Source organism: Haliaeetus albicilla, chromosome 3 (assembly GCF_947461875.1).
Source record: "Haliaeetus albicilla chromosome 3, bHalAlb1.1, whole genome shotgun sequence".
Classification (NCBI taxonomy): Eukaryota; Metazoa; Chordata; class Aves; order Accipitriformes; family Accipitridae; genus Haliaeetus; species Haliaeetus albicilla.
The window spans coordinates 67,370,304-67,394,762 of NC_091485.1; the positions used below are offsets into that span (position 1 = coordinate 67,370,304).

At 36.2% G+C, this 24,459-nt stretch overlaps 1 protein-coding gene and 1 pseudogene across 4 annotated transcripts in view; one reads left to right on the forward strand and one right to left on the reverse strand.

Moving 5' to 3' along the window:
- ASAP1 (ArfGAP with SH3 domain, ankyrin repeat and PH domain 1) overlaps nucleotides 1–24,459 on the reverse strand; it is a 191,726-nt gene that overhangs the window by 57,246 nt on the left and 110,021 nt on the right. For all 4 annotated transcript variants that reach the window (XM_069780064.1, XM_069780066.1, XM_069780063.1 and 1 more), the window contains 7 exons: nucleotides 16,109–16,254; nucleotides 8,468–8,542; nucleotides 8,051–8,100; nucleotides 5,698–5,827; nucleotides 4,864–4,949; nucleotides 4,009–4,084; nucleotides 3,084–3,170 (listed from right to left, as the gene is read on the reverse strand). In XM_069780064.1, the coding sequence (XP_069636165.1) occupies nucleotides 3,084–3,170; nucleotides 4,009–4,084; nucleotides 4,864–4,949; nucleotides 5,698–5,827; nucleotides 8,051–8,100; nucleotides 8,468–8,542; nucleotides 16,109–16,254 (650 nt within the window). The remainder of the gene's footprint in view (nucleotides 1–3,083; nucleotides 3,171–4,008; nucleotides 4,085–4,863; nucleotides 4,950–5,697; nucleotides 5,828–8,050; nucleotides 8,101–8,467; nucleotides 8,543–16,108; nucleotides 16,255–24,459) is intronic.
- Nucleotides 11,124–11,789, forward strand: LOC138684551 (uncharacterized; annotated as a pseudogene).

Genomic DNA, 24,459 nt, shown 5'->3' on the forward strand with positions numbered 1-24,459 from the left:
GTATGCAGCCATGTATATACAATACACAGCATCAAAGAACAACCTGTTTGTCCTACTTTATTTCCGAGATCTGGCTGATTACCAAGTAGCTTGAACTTAACAGAATACGCAGCAGCCAGGAGAGAAAGAGGTGTTTTTCTTTGCTTCCCAGATAATCAGCTTGTGGAAGAAAAAGGTACCTGAGGAGAGAGCAGGTCTTGTTCCTCTGTGTGTTGGGAATCAATCCATAAAACACTTTGGAATTTAAAGTTACTTCCAAACAGCTCTTGAAATCTAATGTTCTCTGTCCAACTTTTGGGGGTGAGGATGGAGAATGAGCATGAGTTACCTTCACAGTGATTTAGATACTAGGAAGATTACAGATGTAACACATTTATGGGAAGCTCTGTAAGTATTATGAAAGATATCTAGCAGGTCCATGTGCACATTAGGGATAGAAGGAAAAACAAATACCAAACAGAGCACTGGAAAAGACTGTAGAGCATGAGGTAAAGGAAAGCTGAGTACTAGAAAGCTGGCAGGTCTTACAATAAATTCGGATCTATTCAAAGGTGCTCTGTAGTGCTCCTTTCATCATTTGTGACAAAGAAATTCTAAAAACCATGCATAGTGTGTTGTAAGGTTGTGTTGTCCTTCAGAACGATGGGATTAAAGATGCCTTCTAGCCATAATGTACATTACATTACAAAAGCACACATAGGCAAGTATTCAAAAGAAAAAACCAGCACCACACTGTAAGGAATGACTCATCAATCATTCCTTATTAATTGTGATTCCACCTGAAATAATTTACTAACTTCAAGCCATTTATCTACACACAGTAGCTATAATCACAATGTGCTACCTACAAAATTACATGAAAGCCCATAAAAATACTTACTTGCCCCAGTTAATAAAGTCCTATTTTTGAAGTAGTTCCAAAAGAATTCCAGGAAAGTAAACATCAGTAAGCTTCCCAGCACACAGGGAAGACTAATGAAAACTACTTTTAAGAGTACATTTAGTATTATATGTACTGAAAAAATCAGTGCAGCTTTTGTACAGAAAGGTTATGTCTCAAAAATCTCCTGGAGTTCTCTGAAGAAATCGGTAACTAGATACACATGAGAAATCAGACTGATACAGCGTACCTGGACTTTCAATGGGCACTTAAGTGTTTCTTGTGAAAGAGAAAGAATTACATTGCTCCCGAACAAGAGGAAAAGTCCTCAAATGAGCTAACAAGTTAAAAGCAGGAAACAAACAAATGAGTTTCACAGAAAGCTGTGCCAGCACATGTGGTATCTAATACTAGAACAGTCTGGAAAAGGGTGAACAGTAAACTGTCAAAGTTTGCTGAATGGTATTAAATTATTCAGGATACCCAAGAAAGGCTGACTGAAGAATTTCTCAAGGACCTCACAGTAGTAACTTGACAATAAATGACAGGTGAAGGTCAGCATAAACAAATGCAAAGTGATGCAGGGGCGGGAAATAACATACTGTGAGTCGACTATTAAGATTCAGAAACAAAATGATATGGTTATAGCTTTACAACTGATTAAATGTTACACACCACCTTCTCTGCACTAAGCACTGGTCAAAAAGCAAGTCAATGTTAGGACTTGGATGAAAAAAAAAAGATCAGAAATGATCTAGTGATGCTATCATAAATTCACGAGTACTCCCATCTTGAGTAGGGTATGCAGATCTAAAAGTTCAAAACAAATGGAAAAAGATTTTTCCACACAACACATAGGGATGGTGGGAAAGACACAGCTATAACAGAAGCTGATAGTTTACACTGCTTCAAAAAGCAACTGCACAAATTCAAAGAAAGGAAATCCACAGGATGGTGGAGAGACTGCAAGGAGAGTCAAACTACTAATGGGAAGGTATTCTGGGGAAGTATCAGTGTTTATTGCCCTGCATTATACTCTAAACATCCACGATTGATCACTGTTGGAAACTTGGCTGACTCAGTACCTCTGGTTCTAAGTTATATTCTTATGTATATTTGATAATAGCAATACTGCCCAATCATATATATATATACATATCATCATGTATATGCAGCAGAATGGCATGTCTAATGTTTAATTATAGTAATAATTCATTTTAAATAATAAATATTTAATAATCTGAGTAGACACCTAGCAAATACTAATATTTTATTTACCTAAGAGAAAACTGAACAGAGAGTAAGTGATCTTTTCCTAATGGAAAGCCACTCCCTCTCCTCCACTTGCCCACCCCCCCCACTCAGCTTCACCACAGGATGTTCAGTATTTCTGACTCTCAGGCACTACAATTTGGAAAAAGTCACAATATTATCTCAGGTAAAAGCTGTTTTATATATTATGTCCTATCTCCTAGTTCAAGGAGTATTCCAGAACACTTACAATAGACATTGCATGTTGCCCCTTCACTTCTGATACCAGTGCAATTGATGATGTATTTTTCTTTTTAACTGCCCTGTCTCAGCCTCTGCTATCTGGTTGACATAGATATTTTCTTCCTTATGATATAGTATTAACAAAAGGGGTTTGGGAAGGAGAACATCATCACAAAATCCATGTGAGTTAGCAGATGAATAGTAATATGGAAACCATACATAAAGGCAAGCCTCCAGTTCTTGTTCTGGCTTATTCAGGAATACCTAGGTCAGGAAAATCCTGAACACAGTCTGGCTGGAGGATGGCAGGACATAAGAAAGAAGTGTGCATCCCATCCCTTTATATTTTTTCCTGAACACTCATTCTGTATCATTGTCAAGGACAGGATACTGGGCTAGATGAAGCATTTATCTGATCCATTACAACTGTTCTTACAGTACATTAAAAAAGTACATTAAAAAAATACAAAATTACACAAAAAAAGGAATAATTTCTTTTCATATATAAAACAGAAACAGAAAAATAATCTAAAACTATTGTTTATTTATATGTAGTTGAACATTCTAAATATTATTTTTGTCATAATGTTCAAAGTCCAATTCTTCTGAACCAGTAACTATACAAATTGAACATCAATTAAACCAACTTCTGAATACAGAATTCATAAATTGACATGATCTCCGAGAATAACATGTCTAAATTATTTACCTCCTTCTGATCAAGCTGCAGAGAAGATTTTATCAAATCACGAAGAGCAGTAAGTTGTTTCTTTTCTTCATCTTGTGTCTGCTTTATCTATGAAAAGACATTGCCATTATATGGTTTCTGAATGCAAAATTAATTTTAACTTTTTATGCATTCCAATATACCATTTTAGATGTCCTGAACAACCAGCTCAGCTACTCTGTGTTTCTGTAATATTTGAGTTTATTTTGATGGACTAGTCCATTCTAATGTATTCACCTTCTATGCATGTATTAGTTGAAAAGCAAGCCAAAATGAATGTACAACTCTGCATGCTCTGTTCTGTTACGCTTTAAAGGTTCATTGTATCTAAGGCAACTAAAATAGTCTCTGAAATAATAATTAAATAACCCCAATAAGCTTGACAGATGATTTAAGGAATGAAAATACAGTTTAATTTAGCCACAAACTACAATATTAAATAGGATTATTGTAATTCTGATTATAGAATACAGAAGAACTTGGGTGACAAGTGGGCTTTGATTCCACATTATTACTTGCCTTCAATGAACATCACAAGTTAATTCATTTAAAAACTGTGGTGCTATGATCAAGCAGTTTGGTTTTGAAAAACGAAAGTGGTAGCTAAAATTGGTGCTAATAATGTAATCTAATTCAAAGATTCCCACTTTAAATTAGTTTTATTTTAATGCAACATTAAATTAGTAGTAGAATGAAAGCTACTTTTCCTAATAACTGTAAAACAGAATACAAAGTTTAAAATAGCCAAGATTTTTTCCTCTGTTTAGCTAATTCAAAGTTTCAAAGAACACACTTTTCATTTATAAGATAGAAATAAAATATACACCTTTGTAGTCATACCTAAAATGTATTCATACAAAAAAATAATTCCATTTTCAGACATTAAACTACTTATAAGTACACTTACATTATATAAGTCAGCAGCCAACTTTTCTATATATTGTTTAAGTTTATCAGCTGTTTTCAAGCCATCTTGGAAGAAACTATAATGAAAAACACCTGTGATTTACCAGGAATACATATAATTCATAACACAAAGTAGATTGTCTTGTGGAGAAAAAAAGCAAAACCAATATCCAGCTCTTCCCATGTTCCGAAACACAAAACAAACAAACGAAAAAAAACCCACCCCCAAAAACCAACAAAAACCCCTCTTCCTAGTAGTTTTAAAGTACAGTATCTTTCAGCAATGGAGATATACCATTGTGACTTTAACATATATCAAATTAGAGAGAATATAGCTTAGCTTATTTTTATCACTGTTAGTCAATATGTTTCCCCTTAGTAATTTCCAGAATCTTTTTCCTGTGTTTAACTTCAGTAAAAGTTCATGTATGTTTGCCTCTGTGGTTCTACTGATGACAAGGCTGTATCTTACCAGTTTCACCTGAAGAAATTTCAAAGAAATTACTGGCTTTCACAATGGTTTTAAAATTTACATAAAAACCTAAAACTGTTAAATAGAATAAACAAGCTATTTCTAAAATTACATTCTAGATCTATGCCTCAGGAACCAAATTTAATTTTGTATGCAGCATGCAAGGTTTTCCCATGGCCTCTTTCTCCATCACTCCCCTGCCCCACTCACTTCCATACTCTCTACTGAAAGACTACAGCCTAGTAAGATGACATTGCAGACACCTAGAAGATTACAATTAAGATAAATATTCCTGATGTAACCAAAACAAATTCAAAACAAAGGGAAACAAACACTTGTGTAAAAAAGAAAATTGCGACTAAAGCTTAAAAGCATTGCACTTACTTGCATTGTGCATGATAGTACTTAATAAGGTTCTGCAGAAGGTCCACACCTTTTTTTGTCTTGATTTCATTAACCTTAATAAGATACTGCACAGACAGTGAAAAACATGTGATAATCATGCCTCATAACCTTCAACAGTTTTCAATCAATAAAACATCATTTGCTCTGTGAATTAATTATCTCTGTATTTAACCTGGGTGCTGACTCATAAGCCACCAGTCCACCACAGTTAAGCAAAATATAAACCAGATAACAGTTTATTTGGCTATTCCTAAAAAATTCAAACACCCCAAACCATAAAACAAATTCAGGAAAAAGTTGCATCTTTTATAATTGTCTGAAGATGTCCCTTTTTGAATGCTACCGCAGTAATTGATGAAATATTCTAAAAATATAAATACTATGCAATTTAAAGTAAACACAACTAAAACATAATAGAGGATTATTAATATAAAAAGCAGCTTTATGGAACTAAAGTATCACTATCATTTATCACTTCATTATAAAGGCTGCAGAAAGCATGTTGGAAGAAAGGTATCGAAAATACTTCCTGAACTGCTCAACCATAAACCTGAAAAGAAATATTACCATAGCCAATATTTTCAGCCCAAGAACCTTAGCATAATAATCTAAAAAAAAAAAAAAGGAATAAAAAGACAAGTTTTGTACAGAGTTGCTAAAATAATCATCTTCATATTGCTGCACTATGTGACACTGAAATAATTTCCTCTCTCCACCCCCATTAAACAACAAAGTAGATTTCACCACCTTTAAGGCCCACAAAGTACTTTTAAGTTATGGTGTCATAATTAAAAGCTGAAACTTGTTTCTTACTTCACACATCTGTAGCTGAAATAGCCGCCTTTCCTTCTCCATTTCCTCTGCTATCTCAGCTCCTGTTATTTCAGTTCTTATCATCCCATGCTGTTTTGCATGTTCTCTTTTTTCCTTTTCAATTTTTGTACTGAAATTTTAATTAGAAAACATTTTAGAAAATTTATTCTACTATCCTGTGACCTAATATTACTTAGGGAAAAAATAATAACCAAGAAATATTAAAGACGACATTCTGAAGATGAGTTCCTCTATGATACCAAATCCTATATATTTTTAGTAAGTGTGCAGAAGTAATGGAGTCATGAAGTTGCCCTTCCTTCCTTTCATCCTTTAAGTCTTTCCTCTAGTTGGCATACTACTTGGCAGGGATGGGGGGGAATTCTCATTCTTTCTATGATGTACTCCGTAGTCTTCATCTCTACGTACTGCAGTGTAAAGCATACATAAGGAACTACTGACTTGGCAGGAAAATGGCAGAATAACGTAATCAAGTATGTTTCATGCTCATAAGACAGGAGTTAAGAAAAACAATAAGATAGCATATGAAGTTTACCACCTATGCTAAATGATGACTTCCAGTCATTATGTTTTCAGAGAAAGCCAACACCAAAATTCTGAAATAGTAAAACGCAAATATGGAACTAAGAAGCCATCCTGAGACTTTATTTAGAGCTTTACAGTGGGGCTGTCCTTACGTATCTACTCTGCAAACTAACTGGATACTCAATTTTTAAGCAAACTTAGATGTCCAATAGAAAAATCTAAACAATTTTCATTTTGCTTTTTAAAAAAGAAATTACCTTTCTTCTCTAGCAGCCTTTTTGAGAAAAGTAAACACTGAAGCTGTACTTCCGTAAAACAGGTGACAAAGCACTGTGTGTTTATTAGACTGGTACTCCTTGCCAGGGGAAAAAAAATAAAAAATGTAATAAGGATTAATTTATTTGGTTTTGAACTCTGCTTTTCTCCAACTAAGGAAAGCATAATGTTTGCATGTAGAGCAAAGCACTTTTCAGCACCGTGCCTCTAAACTTGATTTGATATTTGGTCTTGAACAAATTCTGGGTAATGGGGTTCTGTGAGAAGTTTAAGGGACACCTCCTTCTTGGTCTTAAGAAGCCCAACTGAAATTTGCTCACAAGAGGGGAGAAAAAAAAAAAAACAAAACCAAAAGTAACAAGACAACAGGCATCTTTCTGTAAACTTTCCAAATTCAGAACAGAATCCCACAGTTTATTCCATGTATTGAGTCTGTATGGGACACCTTTGTCTCCTAAGTTCTGTTTAATGTCATTCAGCATAAATAGGCTGGCAAAGATATCCCTGATTTTACTTATAGCAATTTGAGAGGCAGAAATATATATTTTTTTTTAAACCAGTTTGCTGCCTATAGAAAACTATTCAATATTTTTGCAAAATATGCAATATCTGTAAGAACTAAATAACTAAAAAGCAACAAAAAAACCCCAATTCTGCATGTAAATCTGAATGTTCAACTGAGTACAATGATGTGATTTTGGGACAGCAACCTCCTTTTTGCCTTAGATTAGTAATAACCTCATTTCAGTTCAGTTGTTCACAGGGATTTAACATTGTAATGAACTCTGAAGGCAAAAGTTACTATAAGTAGGTAAGAAAATTATGCCAAAAATAAATGTTTCAGCAGTTCTTAGTGGCCTGACTTTTTCTTTCGTTCCTTTTTTTCCCCTCCTGGTTAGACAGAAATGAAACATAGCTAATAATAGGATTAAAAAGGGGGAATAAATGGAAGGATACAAAATATGAATTAACTCCTGAGAGCTCTTGAATTCTGATAAAGCAACCTGCCCATCACTTCCTTGATAGCATTCTGAACCATTCCACTAACAGTTCTGCAACTATGATACTACTCGTTTCCAACCTTCTATTTTTATAAATCATTCTTTAGCCACAGAAGACAGGTATTACAGCAAGAAAATATTTTTAAAACCACAGGTATTTTAGAAGTCACACCAACTGCACTAAAATTCTTGCCTCTCGAAAACATACAGTTCTGCAATACAGGACAACATATATATCTCATAATTTTTACTATCGATAGATTTTATGTATATGGTTATAAGAACATGTAAATGCCATCTGAAGTCTCCACAATTCACTTTACAACATTCAGTATCTAAGCATGAAGTACCTTCTTTTCACTAAAGAAACACTGGGCAGTCATTTAACTACTTCACATAAAAATACTTTCTTTCTATTAGTGCAGAAGAGATGCCTTGCTTGTATTCATATTTGCATCCACAGATACAGTACATAGTTTGGGACCAGGAGGCAAGAGAAAAAAAAAAAACAGAGGGAGAAAAATACTTACAATTTGGTTTCATAATCCTTCCAAGCTTTGTCAAAAGGCTTTTTGAGGTCCTTAGGAAACAGAAAATTTGTTTAGAACATTTTAAAAACTTTGTCTCTATAGTTAAGGTATCAAGTTATAAATAGCAACAAAAAATACTGTTCTCTTTTAAAACTTTTCAGACAGCAGTTGGAAAAAAATACTATTTTTGAATCTCGTAAAGTATTGCTTTCCTGTGCCTGTTAAGACAAGAATTTATAATGAAATTCTAAAGCAGCATCACAATCACGTCAATTTCGAATTTGTTCTTTGGACTACAAACAGAATATTAATGGATGCCAACATAACAAATAATCTGATGGGTGAATGGAAAACAGTCACAAGACAGCTGAACCTGAAAACATTTCCCCAAATAAAAAGTTAGTTTTCAACACTTACCCCTTTAACACCTTTTAAGTCTCCTTTTAAGAGAGAATCCAAAGTGAATATAACATTGTGGCTTAAACCCTGGAGCTAAAAAGAAAAACATTATACTGTTATAATTCAAGAAGATTTATTATGATCTCATCAAACTACTGCCAACAAGTCTTTGAACTTCACTAATGTAGTTGCAATCACCTCAAAATTTCTAAATAAATAGTAAATTCAGGTCTGGGAAGAATGAATAGACATTCACTTGCATTAGCCATAGAAGCATTATAATTAATCTTTACTTACATAGGGTGATACAAAACCAGAATTTAAAAAATTTGCATAAAAGCAAAATTCTGAAAGCACCTCAAGGTAATCTTCAGTCTCTCAAAGCAAACATTTGAATACTGCTTAATTATTAAGGAAGCAAATTTTGGAACAAATGTTTCTCAGCCTCCTGCGTAAGAAGCAAGGACCTGCTGTGCTACAGGCAGATAAAATGCAAGGCACATGTTAATTCAACCATGATCAAAAGGAGCAAAGAGTCACCAGCTCTTTGATTATTCACAACTATTTGGGAAGACTGTTCCTTTCCTTGTCCAATGAGGAAATCTGACATTTCCTTAAACTCTTGAGAGTTTAAATTTCACCCCATTAAGTCCATGTCTGTTTGGTTACATATCTGTGGAAATGTTCCCTCTGGCTTTGCCAGTCTGAGGGTAGAAAAACCTACTGCTATGATCCTATCTGAACACATACGGTGTGTACGGTTCCCGAAGATGTGTATCAATATTATCCCAGTCTAGTGAAAAGTCTGTTGCCTCTTCCCTTCATCCCTCCCTTCGTTTCTCCCCCAAAACACTTCATGAATTCTTCAGTTCCTTGCTAGGGAACGATAGGGAGAACGATAGAAAGGCTGCAAGACATCATGTCCTCTGCTTGTAAACCAAAGGAGAAGTGTTACATTAGAGTTTTTAATCTGCCATATATATATATATCTATATATCTATATACACACACAGCCCAGCTCCCCCCTCCTATAAGGTCTTCTGAGCATATTTTAGACCATGAAACTAATTTTTAAGTGGCTTTCGTGAAATAGATGATCCACACAGATGAGAATATCGAAATGATCACTCAAACAGGTTCTCCAGGTGTTAACGTTCCATTCACAAACTCCTTATACGTTCAAAAAACATGTATGAAAAATTACATATTCGATTTTTCAAAAGAGACATTACACTATTAAATACATGCACATTATTTACAAGAACTACATCCACTACATATAAAATAGCATATTTTCCTTCATTAGATTCACTATCAGTCTTTAACTGAAAAGAAAAGAAAAAAACCAACCAAAACCAAGAGGCTTGCTTCATTCTTCATATATCCTGGGCACAAGGATTTCCGTATGGTCCCCTAGAGATTATTGCCAAACCTGGCCACAAGAGCTCCAGCACAGTTCAAGTGCCCGTTGTTCTAATAAAGATACAAAGCAGTCCTACAAAGCACAGTTCTGGAACTTGATGTGCATTATCCTCTGGAAAGCACTGGGGTCTCAGCATGGCAGAGGGGAAGGTGGATCTTTTAACACAGCTACTTAATTATCACCTGGTAGCTTGTCACACACCCCTCAAGTTTTGTTCTTTTTAGACAGCTTGCAGATATCATAACTGATGAGGGATGGAGCACCTCCCCTATGAAGAAAGGCTGAGAGAGTTGGGGTTGTTCAGCCTGGAGAAGAGAAGGCTCCAGGGAGGCCTTATTGCAGCCTTCCAGTACCTAAAGGGGGCCTATAAGAAAGATGGAGAGAGACTTTTTAAGAGGGCCTATTGTGATAGGACAAGGGGTAATGGTTTTAAACTAAAAGAGGGTAGATTCAGACTAGATAAGGAAGACATTTTTATGGGATGAGGGTGGTGACACACTGGCACAGGTTGCCCAGAGAGGTGGTAGATGCCCCATCCCTGGGAACATTCAAGGTCAGGTTGGATGGGGCTCTGAGCAACCTCATCTAGTAGAAGTTGTCCCTGCTCATTGCAGGGGGGTTGGACTAGATGACATTTAAAGGTCCCTTCCAACACACACTATTCTATGATTCTATGATTATTCTTGGCATGAGATGGAATCAAATTCAGAAAACATACGACACACACTTGTATCTTCATGTTCAAGACATCTTGACAACTGTTCCATGTGTCAATATTTTATATTTTTTAAATTCACAAAAATCTTATATTCAAAATATATTCAAAGCGAGATGAAGGACAGCCACTAGAAGATCTTGAGCTGCAGCTTCAAACAATAACATGAACACAGAGCAAAGGTTCTTCATGGCTTAAAAGATCATGATCTGAGAATGGATTTTCTCCTTAAGTGCAACAACATAATTAATGCTCAAATATTGATATCGTATGAAGCAAAAAAGCAACCTGATCACTTTTACTGATTAAAACACCAAAAGATTTTTTTCTTTACCTGGCTTCACAAAAGGAGTTTATAACAGATAGTCTAAGCTTTGATTCTATTTAAAGAGCTAGGTTCTATTTTTCTTCCCACTTAGCTTAAACATTTGCACATGACCCCCACGTAGTATTTCGTAACAGATATAAAAGGAGCCAGGGAATTTGTAGACGATAACACCTTTTTGCAATCTGTCCATTGTTGGCTTTTTATCTCAATGCATCACAACGAACAACTCCTTAGCAATGTCAATTTTGTTAAAGAAGTAATAGAATTATACCCGGTAGAAAAAGACCTGGGGGTGCTGGTCGACAGCCGGCTGAATATGAGCCAGCAGGGTGCCCAGGTGGCCAAGAAGGCCAATGGCATCCTGGCCTGTATCAGAAATAGTGTGGCCAGCAGGAGCAGGGAGGTGATTGTTCCCCTGTACTTGGCACTGGTGAGGCCGCACCTCGAGTCCTGTGTTCAGTTTTGGGCCCCTCACTGCAGGAAAGACATGGAGGTGCTGGAGCGTGTCCAGAGAAGGGCAACCAAGTTGGTGAGGGGCCTGGAGCACAAGTCTTATGAGGAGCGGCTGAGGGAACTGGGGTTGTTTAGTCTGGAGAAAAGGAGGCTGAGGGGAGACCTTATCACGCTCTAGAACTACCTGAAAGGAGGCTGTAGTGAGGTGGGTGCTGGTCTCTTCTGTCAAGTAACTAGTGACAGGATGAGAGAAAATGGGCTCAAGTTGTGCCAGGGGAGGTTTAGATTGGATATTAGGAAAAATTTCTTTACCGAAAGGGTTGTCAGGTATTGGAACAGGCTGCCCAGGGAAGTGGTTGAGTCACCATCCCTGGAGGTATTTAAAAGACATGTAGATGTGGCACTTAGGGACATGGTTTAGTGGACATGGTTGATGGTTTGACTTGATAACCTTAAAGGTCTTTTCCAGCCTAAAAGATTCCATGATTCTATGAGTATTAAACCAACAAGTGATTAAGGTAATACCTACTTTATCAATACACAGATTAAAGAAAAAGTATTCTTGTTTTCATAATCAATCATTTTAATCAGTTTCTACTTAACAACCTAAACCAAAGTTCATATCTCAAATGTGAATTTTGAGAAAGAATATTCAAAAGATTCATAAAGTTCATAAAAACAGAGAGAACACAAATTTCTGCAATATGGGCAGACTTAAAGTAGTTATCAGGGCAGGCATGAACAACAGTACATCACTGTAGCTTTTTCTATTTTTTCCAAGTGTATCCATTAAGGATAACCAATTCAAGCCATTAATATTTGGCTTGAAATTACTGAACAGTAGCCAGTTAGTATGCAGCTAGGGAAAAAAAAAAACAAACCACCAAAAAAACCCCCAACTAAATAGCAGTGTATTACTCCAATATGGTAAGATTTCGGAATCACTTATTACATTGTTGAAGACTTGATAAAACAGTAGCCCAAATGAATTGGAAACACGTCTGATAAAGCAAAAAACAGTCACCTATCTAGAACAAAATAAAGGAAAAAAAACTTAACAGATGGAAACACATATGATAATTTGAGGAGGAAGAATATGAAGAGAAGATAATTTGCCCGCAAGATTAGCTGAGGACAGTTACAGGAAAGGGAGATGGGAAAAAACAGGCTTTAAACATTTGGAAAAAAGCCAAGAACCATGCAAAATTTAAAAAAAAAAAAAAACAACAAGTAATCTGCAAGTGCTCCAAATGTTCTTCCAAAACCTCATCTAGATCAATTTAAAGATGTTGACACACTCAGTTTCACATACGTAGATCTTCATACAGCTTTTTAATGCACTATTATAATGAATTACTGCATAAAGAATGAAACCTGGAACAGGAAAGGAAGTAGAAGCAGTAAAAAGCAGAGAAACCGATTCTGGCAGGACACTCCGAGATTGCAGAAAATGTAGACCCATGTTGACAATGGCCAATCAAAATGTAATTACCTTTAGAAAATGTTACAGAAGTGGTCATTGTGTGTCATTCTTATAAGATAATCTTAACAACAACAACAAAAAAGCCCTGAGAAATTTAACATGATATTTATAGGTTTTAAGTTTCATATGTTATATTTAGTGATTACATCAACAATTTCTAGTAAAATTTGCATAGTGACTTATTTGGTTTTGTTAAACTGATTAATGGATATGCTTTTCCTCTTGACTCTGTGTGCAGAGCAATCATTTCAAAATGATGGTTTCCAGAAGTTGTATATATAATACAAGTTGCTGGCTTTACTTCATAGTAAGTGGTCATAGTAAGTAAGTGAAGATCACTCTCTAAGTGATCACTCTGCAATTCCTTTACACAGAAGAATATTCTGTATTCTCCATCTCATGAAATATGCATAATATCACAATTTGTTGGAAAATATTTAATGAATCATAATTAAAGTTCAAAAGATTTAATAAAAATGGATCCAAGTTTTTGAAGTATTTTTTTGTTGCCTACTGTGTAGCCCTATTCCTTATTCATCTTCCTGTCTTTAAAGACCATTCATCATTTTATTGTACTTTTATTAAATAAGGCAGCAACAATTTACTCTATGTAAAAAAAAAAGCCTATTAGCTTGCCATTCATTTTAATACCTACTGCCATTTTTTCAATTAATTTTATTAACATAAGCCTCAGCACCTACTGTGGGGCTTTATCAGCGACATTATACAGTCCTCCTCTCAACTGCTTTTTCACTGGACCTCAACTTCTATTTTGATATTATAAAAATCCTTTTCTTTCAGTGTAATTGTATTAATCAGTACTATGCTTATGAACAACAGTGGATCAAGAAAGCAGAATTATCTATCTTGGAAAAAAGGTGAAAAATAAGTGTTTTAAAAACACTGAGACATTTGTAAAATAAGCTCATTGTCTATTTCAGACTTCTGAAGGAAGTAAATTAGGGAATAGCCTAATTTAAAACCTGTCAACAAGAATTTAGATAGATAATGCTTCATAGTCTAGCTGAAATAGTATAATGTTGTTTTGAATGAGTGTGGCTTCTTAAGTAAAAGAGCTTTTTCCTCTCAATCAGCACTACTTTAAATAAATAAAATAAACCCCCACTTCTTGTTTGCCAGTTGAAAGAAGTTAAAAATTTCTGTGGAAGCCCTGCAAGGAATGATGAGGTCCAGACAGCTTCCAACAAACGTGAGTTCTAGTCCCAAACTGTCCTCAAACTGCACTTCAACACACATTTTAAAATGCTTCTTTAATTGTGCGCTAAATTAAGATTAAAGGAGGCCAAAATAACCAAGAATGACAGAAGTCTTTACAGAGGAAAGCAGGTTCCTCGCATACCTACTGGTCTTTAAAACTGCCAATATTGAAACAAAGGATGATCCAGGTAATAGGCCAGAGCAAAGCTCTTAAAGAAAGCAAGCTTCATTAGGGCAAGCGCGATCATCCTTAGACGAGTAAGTAGGTGATGAAGAAGAGGCAAGACTCAGGAGGCAGAAATAAGCACAAGCATGAGAGGTCAGAAGTGACACCCTGTTTTGAGTGTTGTTAGGGCCTGTGCAGTCTGAGATGTTTATAAGTGAATCTCAGAGGAGTGCAGAGAGGCAGGGGAGAATGTCTGCCGATACTAAGCTATTCTGGGTATTAAAGCAAAAGCCAGTATGAAGAGTTGCATAAGGACCTTGTAACACTTACCGCTGAGAGAATGAAATTAAAGATTGAGGTCTACACTGAAAAATGTAAAGTGATGAATAAGGAGGAAAAAACTGCATACAGATTCATGCTTATGAAATAACAATCATCAAGAAAAATGTCTCAAGGAAAAAATACCTTGAAGTTACAACATAGAATCCCTTGAAAACATCAAGCTCAATGCTCAGTAATTATAAAGCAATCAGCCTTCAGAAAAAGAAATCAGAAATGCAACCATGTTCTCGTTTGTCCCCCCTCATTTCAGAAAAGGGTACAGTAGTACTAAGAGAAGATATAGAAAGGACCAACAAGGACAATCCAAGTTACGGAATAACTAAGACTCAGCTAGAAAAGCAACAAAGGAAAGGAAGAATGATGGCTATCTGTAAATTCCCGGGAAAAATAGGGAAATTCTTACATTTCTTATAAGAATCAGGGAACAATAAATGAAAGGATCAGGTTCAAAAGAAATAGAACTGACATTTCAGAGAGCATCTCATTTTAGCACTCTGGAGGAATTCACCATATTCTGTGCCAAGCATAGCATACATTCAAGAAATCCTAAGACAAATTCATGGAGGTAATACTAACAAGGACTACAAAACAAAAAATATTGCCTCCAGCTCCAATGTCTCTGAGCTGAAGACTGTTTTCATGACCACAGTACAGAAGTTATACCCATATGTTTGCTCTCTTCCTACACTCTTCCCTAAAGATTCACTCTCAGGCAACTGTAAAAACCAGGGTACATGGGCCTTTGATGGGACCTAAAAGCAGCTATGCTCATGCTAGGGACTCTAGCTTGTAATATTGCTTATACTTTACACACCAAAAAAGCTTGGAGATAACCCCAACTGTAAGAAAAACATAAAACTGAAGCTACCACTTTCTGAATACAACAGCTATCAAATCCATGAAACATGATTTCACATGAAGTTCGGCTTCATTACTTTCAGTGTTCAAAGATATTTGCTACGACTACAGTTTTATTATCCCGCTTTCAGAATTATAAAAGTCCTAAGATGAACTTTAGATGAGACAAACCTTTAAACCACCTTCATAAACCTAATATTTAAGCAATGGATGCTTTGTATACCAACAGGGAGAATGGACTTTAGCAACACCATTTAAGCATGCTCCCCAAATTGTTATTTTTCTTCCAAAAAGTGAAAGTTTCTCTTTTTGAGGTAAGACAAAACAGCCATAAGTAATGGTACTGGATTTTTAACTGGAAAGACTTCAAGTCAGGGAATGATTTAAAATTAAGGTCCATAAGAAGAGATATGTAACATCATCAATCACTTGAGAATGATGCCTTAAGCGATGTCTCAACATTTATATTTTTCTTTTTAACTGCCAATTAACAAGCAAACACAGTGAGTGTGTAATAACACCCTTTAGAGATAATCTCTGAAGAAATTACTGTGTTTTGAAAAAAAAAATGAAAACATCTCTAAAATTATCATCAGTCATCAGGATCATGCAGTTGTATTGTATTTTAATTTGGAAAAAAACCAAACAACTAAGAATGTTAGAAACTCCTTACCAGGTTCTTCAGCAGCGTTGATAATTCTTTAGTAAGCGTGGAAAATTTTACAAAAGCTGTGCCAAGATCTGGATTATCCCGACTTAAAAAATTACTTCCAAATTTATCTAGTACTTGTGCATAGTTTTCTTCATTTTGAACATGATCTGCAAAGAAAAATTAACAGTCAGAAATTTTCTCTTATAGACATTATTTTAAGCTTATGTATTGCAGTACAGTGACAAACCAACTAACAAACAGTACTTTCAAAAAAGCCAGAAATAAATGCATTTACTGAAAATTACAATAATTTTAATATTAAAAAGACCTATTTAGCCATATACACATAAATGCTTCTTTTAAATCAGCAACTTGAATTTGTAATACATCAAGGAAAAAAGCTCTGTAGTTATTAATAAAGTAGTAAGATAAATAAAAGGTCAATCAAACAGTGTAAGTATATGTGCCCATTTTGTAAACAACATAGGAGTTTATAATTGTCTACTGTAACACAACCTTTTTTTTTTTTTTAATTGTAATGTAGGACACTTCTACAGAACAAAAAAGTCAATAGTATCAGATATAAAACTAAGAGACCAAGTCTGAATCTGACTGCAAGTTTAAAAGAAGAAACATGTCTTACAAAGATTCCCTTTTCACCTGCTTTGTAAAACCGAGTTACCCCACAGAATAGAATATATATTGGTATATAGCCAAAGACTTGTTTCAATATATTTAATAGCAAACTGGACTTACAGAGAGGCCAGAACCAAGAAGATGAAATTGAAGCCAGTGAAAGTGAGCAAAATCCTTAACTCAAGGATGAAGGAAATTCTGAATTACAGACCATTGTGCCTGAAATGTTTTTCTTGCTTCTATTACTTTCCTTTCTGGCATCTGTTTGCATATTTTGTTGTTACTTCCATTTTAGCATCTTTAAATAGAAAATTTGCCACTACAGCCCCTTGGGACATACTTTATCACCTCCATCTCTCTTAGAGGAATATTGTTGGTATTAATTAAATCAACATTTCACTTTAATGAGTTTCCTACTCTTCCTATGTTTTTTTCTGTAAGCCACAAACACAAAACCACAGAGATATTCCAACTAGAACAAGTTCTGTGCAATGAAAGGGGGAGGGGGGGAAGAGAGAATAGTTGCCAATAGGTACCATGTTTTTGCCCAGAAGACCTGCAAGGTTTGTATTCTTCAAGTTCTCATATTGCCTGAGAGCATTTGAATTATGGGGGCGTGGGGGGCGCAGATAAAACTGAACAGAAGGGGGGGGGGGGGGAAGACAAGACATATGCTTCAAACAAGGCTTGTGGATGATGTCCCACAATGCATCAATGCATAAATCTACTTTGATACTAACTAAGAGCTGATGAAGCATTAAACTAATACTTTGAAGGTATTACAGGTACTCAAAATAACAGTGCACTAAAGCTCCAACACAAAAAAGTTAAAACTCATTAAAAGGAAAAAAAAAAAAATCACAATGCTTATTTACCAAAAACAACTCCCAAGCCCCACACATCAGACAAGTTACATTTTAAAATCAGACATTAACACTGAGGTTTTCAAAAGGCCAAATATTTAATCATATGTTAATATGGAGCTGTAATTCAAACAGTATGTTTTTAATAAAACTGTTCCAAAAGCATACGGTTTTAATCAAATAGCTTAGCATTAAAACCAAGGAAACCACTATATAATAATAAAATATGCATTTTGTTTTGATGTAAAAGCTGTTGCATAAATATACACAGAAGACTTCATCTAAGAAGGAGCTTTGGCTTATGCAGTCCTGAGCTCATAAAACTCAAATGTACCCAACTGTGCTGAAGGAAAAGGAAGGATAATGGAACAAGGTCAGAAAGAAGTCTGCTATATCATGGAAGGCCTGTCCTTGCCTGTGAAGCACTTCTAACCCCGCAATATTTCCTAGCATTTTGATTTTAAGTGCTGTGTTGTTTCATACACCATTTTTAAAAAAAAAAATTTGTAAAGAGACTGAAAAAGAGCTGAAGACAACTGTTTCCTTTGCCTGCGGAAAGGTAAAAAATCCCGTCAGAAAGAGGAAGCAGATCATTGTCTTAGAACAATATATAGGAAATTCTCAAGAATCCCAGATAGCAGATCACTTAAATCTAGAAATGAGGCTTTATGACGTAAAATACTTCTGTAATTACCACACATATACACACAAAATTCAAGTACTGTGTAAGAATAATAAACTTTCAATTTTTACATAACTATCAATGTAAATATTTTAAAAGGAGAAGAAATATTTTCTATTGAAGAGGTAAGGTAGTTCCCTACTTGACCTTAAAGGCATGTAGATGAAAAATTAAATCTGCAACATAGCCTATGGTAGAATGCAACACAGGAAAACTGACATGCTTAGAGCAAAAAAGAACAAGCTTTAATCTCCCTGTAGGTGCCTCATGCAAACACAAAAATGACTTCCTAGTGTCCTAATAGAACGACCTTTGCATAAAGAAAGTTATAATGTGCATGACAATGTTTACATCCTTAGATACAAGTACTGTAGGAAGGACTTTAATAACTCTAGAGAGCAAGACACAACCACTGACAGCAGTACATACAAAGGATAACATTTGCCTTCTAGAACTGGCTCATGTCATCTCAATATCGTAAACAAAGTTCAGTACTGTGATGAAAATAGAACAGCTTCCTCAGACAGACATCCTCCTCCTCCAGTAGCTCCCCGAGAGGTGCCAGAATCACGGACAACCGAGGACGGGCTCTGCACCCACTGACAAAGGCAGCTCCCTTCAAAGGGGATGGGAAAGGGGCCTCACTAATCATCCCCTCCCCGATGGGATCTGGCAAGGCAGCCAGTACCTGAGCCCACATTGAGGACCTCACTACAGGATGGCAGATGTAGCATAAAGCAACATACTGGACCAGATACAGCAGTGAGATTTCCTGAGCTGAAAGACATGCATCTTCTCTTCTCCACAATCCACACCTTCAACTCTGAGAAACACTCAGCACAGAATTTACATTTCTTCTGAGAAAACCCTGGTAGGGCCCAGTGCACAGCAAGGTGGTGGCATCCCTTACTTCTGTGCTGTAACGTGTATATTGAGGATTATGTGTTAAGAGGAAATAATACAAACACATCTGAAGATGCAGATCCAAGCAAGTGAGGAAGGAACGACAGCCACAGCAGCTTACAGCAGCTTTTTGGTACACAGCAGTACTCACCAGAAGCAGGGAGCATGCTTGCTCTGAGCCCCAAGCACGGTGGAGACTCAGGCTTAAGGACTCCCAGGGCCGAATCCCACCTTGTTCTGCTGCCACAGGGAGTCGCCTGAAGTTGTCTGTGCCTAAAGTCACCTTGTGGTAAACTTTTCCCAGGACACAGACAGAAGACTGAAATCGGATTCCCAAGGCGTACAGAGAATTTGTACTCATTCATTGAAACCCACAACATTAAGTACTGTATTTACTTCCCATTCAAAAGTTACCAGAATTTTAGCATATGCTTCTGAACGCAGTGAAATTCATGTCTATTTGTGCATATTAAGTAAGGAAACTGAAGAACAAATACTGTGAACAGAGGTTAAGGAACAGCCTTTACATACTGGAGCTAGAAGACAACACTAAAATTAAAGCCTTAAAATTCCCTTTGCCTAAAACAGTTTCGTTCATATATATTACCCTGCAAACACTGAAGAACAAAACAAAACAACAACAACAGAGTTGAATAGTTTACAGAAGAAAAACGCACAAATACAACTCTTTCCTGTCACTGATTATACTTAAATTACGCCCAAAGAAACCTGAAGAATGTCTAAATTACTGAGAGTTACTTCCGTCTATCTGGTTAAGTCCAAAAAAAAAAAAAAAATCACGATTCAGATTCCTGATCAACTATTTTTATGTTGCACTTATAAAATGGCTTTGTTCCATGGGTAGCCAGAGGAAAAATAACCAAGGTCAGACCCAAGCTGCATTTCTGAATGGAAAAACATACACATTAAAAAGACTCAGAATGACTTTAGAAACAGCAAGAAAGCTGGCAAGGTTAAAAAGTATGGGAAAAGAAGTTATTTGAGGTAAGAAAGCATCCTTTCTCATTTCATCCTTCACAAAGCTGAAATGTAATGAAAAAATAAAAGAAAAAACATTTGACCACTATATTGTTACCTGGACTTGATAACAATAACACCTTCTGGACTGAGATTGCTGAAGGGAAAAGTAATAAAAGCCTCTTTCAAAGATTTCCAGAGCAAGGAGCATCTCAGTGAGTCTGTAAGGTTCTCTAGATCATCACGGTATAAGAGCACTGGGAGATAAGCCAGTCCAGAAAGGCAAATGACTTCTTTTTGCATCTGTATTCATTGCTGACGTGCTTGAAGAAGTTCTCATGGAAGAATTTTCTTTCAACTCTGCTTCCAAGGATTTATACCAAATCTAAGTGCTAACAGTAGAATTCATAGAAGTTGACAAAATGAGCAATGGCAAGTCACTTAGACCCACATACAGAAGAACAAAATAGGCAAACTATACAGCTGTAAAGTAAAGCCTCTTATTTATAACAGCCTCAATACTACAGGAAGAATGAGAGGCAAATATAATAGCTATTTTTAATAAGAGCTCCAGAGAGAACTGAGAATTCAAGTATGCACCAGCAGAGCAGTAATGCTGATATATTCCTCAGGCAATATGTAGAAACTACAGTGCAGAACAGAATTTGTGGACATGTGGATAAATATAAAATGCTGAAGAAGAAACACAGAGTTTATAGAAAGAAATTTTTACTTTGAAAAACTTCCCCCTCCAGGGGATCAACAAGCATATGGGGAGAGGAAATCCACATTAAATGATCTGTTTGGATTTCTGAGAAGGTCGGTCCCTCACCAAAACGCTGAAAGGAACTAAGCAAACTAAGAGGGATGAGCCTCACACAGAGGAAAGACAGGTCAAAAAGATGTGGTGGGGGAAAGGAAAGACTAAAGAGTTAACTTTCTCAACAAAGGAAGATCACCAGTTAAGTCCTGTGTGAAACAGTGATAAGGCCCACATCATTTAACAACTCATTTATGAGTTGGGAAATAAGATTCATAGTGATAAACTGTTCTTCTTTTCCATACAATACTATAAATTACTCAGGGCAATAGAAGCAAAAGCTGACTTCAAAGGTGAGATTAATCTGTCCAAACACAGACTTCTACAACAAAGATATCCATACTGAACCTTGGGGTCTACCCTTCCCCTTATGTTCAGCATATGAAAAGTTACAGCTCAGCCCATCCTAATGTAAATGCAGAGGAAGTCAGATGTATCTCACCCTAGAACTATCTACATACATCCATTAATTGTGCACAGAGGCTACAGCAACAGGCTTGCATCTGGGTAGCTCCCAGGTTAGATGTGGAATCCTACGTTGAACGGCCAGTGCATGAAAGTGTGCATTAGGCAGTGTAACGCACATGGGAAAACACTCCTAACTTTAAGAAATGATTGCGTAACTAGACATTATAAAGAAAGATTCTGGAGTTCTATCACTTCAGCATTCAGTACCAAGCTAAACAAAGCTGAACATCAGAAATTATTAAGAAACACAGCATGCAATAGAGCAACATAAAAACATTACCATAGCGTGCTTAAACCCTTAATACTGTCTGCAGTTCCTGTCCCTGTTGCCCAAAATTCACTCCTCCTCTTTCCTGTTTTAAAAAGGAAAGTCTATGCTGCCATTTTGGAGAAAGACAGTAAGGATGATTAAATGTGACAGTTTCTGTAAAAAAACAAAACCAAAACCCAACAACAAAAAAAAACACCCAACCCACCCCCCCCCCCAACCCCCCAAAACCCACCAACAAAAAAAAAACCAAACCACCCTCAAAAACCCTTAGGGCTGCTGCGTTCAGAAGAGGGATATTGTGGGTGATTGTGGAAACAACTCAATCCAGAAACCTATCTCAAGAGATGGAATGGACGACACTGAATCAAGTTTGGATTCACCCACCAAAAAGTCTTCTGACACTATTCTAGCAAGCTTTAGCACTTCAAAGCCCTTTACAAACTCTCATGCCTCAGAACATGCAATAGTCCCTCAATTCCACATCAAATGAGTCATTCTGGTGGGCTTGAGGCCAATGCTTTGAGGCATGGACAGAGCCAGTCTCCTGCTCAGGGGACTTAAGGCCTGAAGAGCATGCATGCGACAACTTCATAAGGGAGCATTCAACTAGATTGATACAAGACTACAAATGATAAAATTTACATGAATTTAAATTCCTTAGACAAAATGAATTGTAAAAGTCCATTAAGAAGTATCAAGCATCATGATACCAGTCCTGACTCAGGTAATTCCTGGCCTTCATATCACTGTGAGCTGAGAAAGTGTTAAAAAAAAAATAAAAATTACAACAACCACTCCATCTTTGCACCATTTTTCTACTTCCTCAAGCAAGCATCTGCTGTTGATCATTGTGGGAGACCATGTGGACTGCTGGTCCAGCTCAGTACCTTTGGTCTTGCATGGATTTTATGTTTTTATTTCTCCATTGCGTAAATTCTTCTGACTATATTTGGGAGTTATATCAGGGAACTAATGAAAAAGAGCTATTAAAAAATCTACAACAAAACTAATTGTGCAATCTACTGCTGTTACGGTTCAATCCAAATGTTGTGGGAAAGCTAGTCAGAACAGATTCTCCATTAAGTTCAAGCACCATTCACGTAAGATGGGTTCCTAGTTACAGATGCAATCTATCATGCCAGAAATAAACAGCAAGCCAGATAACGAGGAAGTGATGAGAAAGAGGTATCAATTTGTATGTCTCCTTGGATCTCATAAACAGTACCTTCTGAAACAGTACTTTCAGATAGGGAAAAACTGATGGGACCTTTCTAAGGGATTTTCACATTTCTGTGCTGGTACATTTTCACTTCCACAGCAGTAGATCTAAATCTAAATACAACAAATGGGTAAGGGATCTGCACAAAAAAAGTATTTGGGTGACATTTAAGCTCTCTTCATAACAGAAGAGAGTCCTTTGCAGTTCCTAATTCAGCAATGAAGAGGAAACAAACCAACACACCAGAGGGCTAGGGCTTTCTGAAGACTTCTGTGTGAGACATTGCACTGTGTGAATGTCACTGTTCAAATGTTACTGGGGACACACACACACACACACACACACACACACATTTCCCCCCCCCCCCCCCCCAAAACCAAACAACCAAAACCCAACAAAAACCCAATACAACGCAAAAAATCCTACCTATGACTTTTGGTAGAGTGTGAATTGGATTACTGAACTGAAGAGAGAAGAATTTCTATTGCCCCTGAATAAACATTTCACACCACTCCAGCCAGAGTTCTCAAAGAAGATCATGAAGCAGAGGAGTTTGAAAAAAAAAAAAACACAAAAAACCCCAAACAAAAAAACCCCCAAAAAAACAAAAAAAAAAACCCCAAACAATCTCCTACTCTAGTAGTTATGGTCTCACCTTCTAGCAAACAATTAAATTTGTAAAACAAAATTCCAATTTTGAGTTCCTAAAATGTAGTTAGAGGCTTTCTTTTGAAATACAAAAATAGTCACCAAATTCTTGCTTGAACTGATAAACGACAATGCATTTTACAGCTGGTTTTAGTACGTTTTACATGAAGTTAAACAACGAAATCCACTTTCATCACTGAAGCATAAGAAAATAGCTGGCTTAGCAATTCTCTTTGTACAAGCAGGCAAAATGAGTTTAATCCAGTCACTTTATTTCTAGATATATTTTTACAAGGTTTCACATGTGTAACATGCTTTTAGTCTTGCTCTTACTAAGCCTAGTTTATGTTTATCAATTACTGCATTAATTGCCTCCTGTGCACCCCTTTTCAAGTCATAATGTAGCCTGTAACAACAGCGTTCTGAAGAGGGAGCTAGAGTATTATGTATAGTGCTTTCTTTATCCAAAAGAATTCATACTAACTTGTACCTTTGAAACAAGACATGTTTGGGGGGGAGCGCGCTACCTAACTATCTCTGGTCCTTTTTAAGTCCAGAGCCAGCCAATTAAAACCATTAACCAACCTTCTATTGCTTTTACTCAATGGGACTAGTTCATGATATAGTATGGCCTACTTGCAGGCATTGAAAACAATATTACTTTTATTACAAGACTCAAATCGAATGATATATAAATGATAGTAGAGATTTTAGCTATTTCAAAACAGAACACTTCACATGTTCTACAATTTTCATCAGTTTTGAAATTCAGTAAGTAGGTACTTTGAAATGGAAAAGCTGCTTGCAGCATCTGAGTACTTCTAAAAGCATAAAACTAAATACACACGTAGCAAATACTATTCTCACTTTCCATCAGGCTTCAC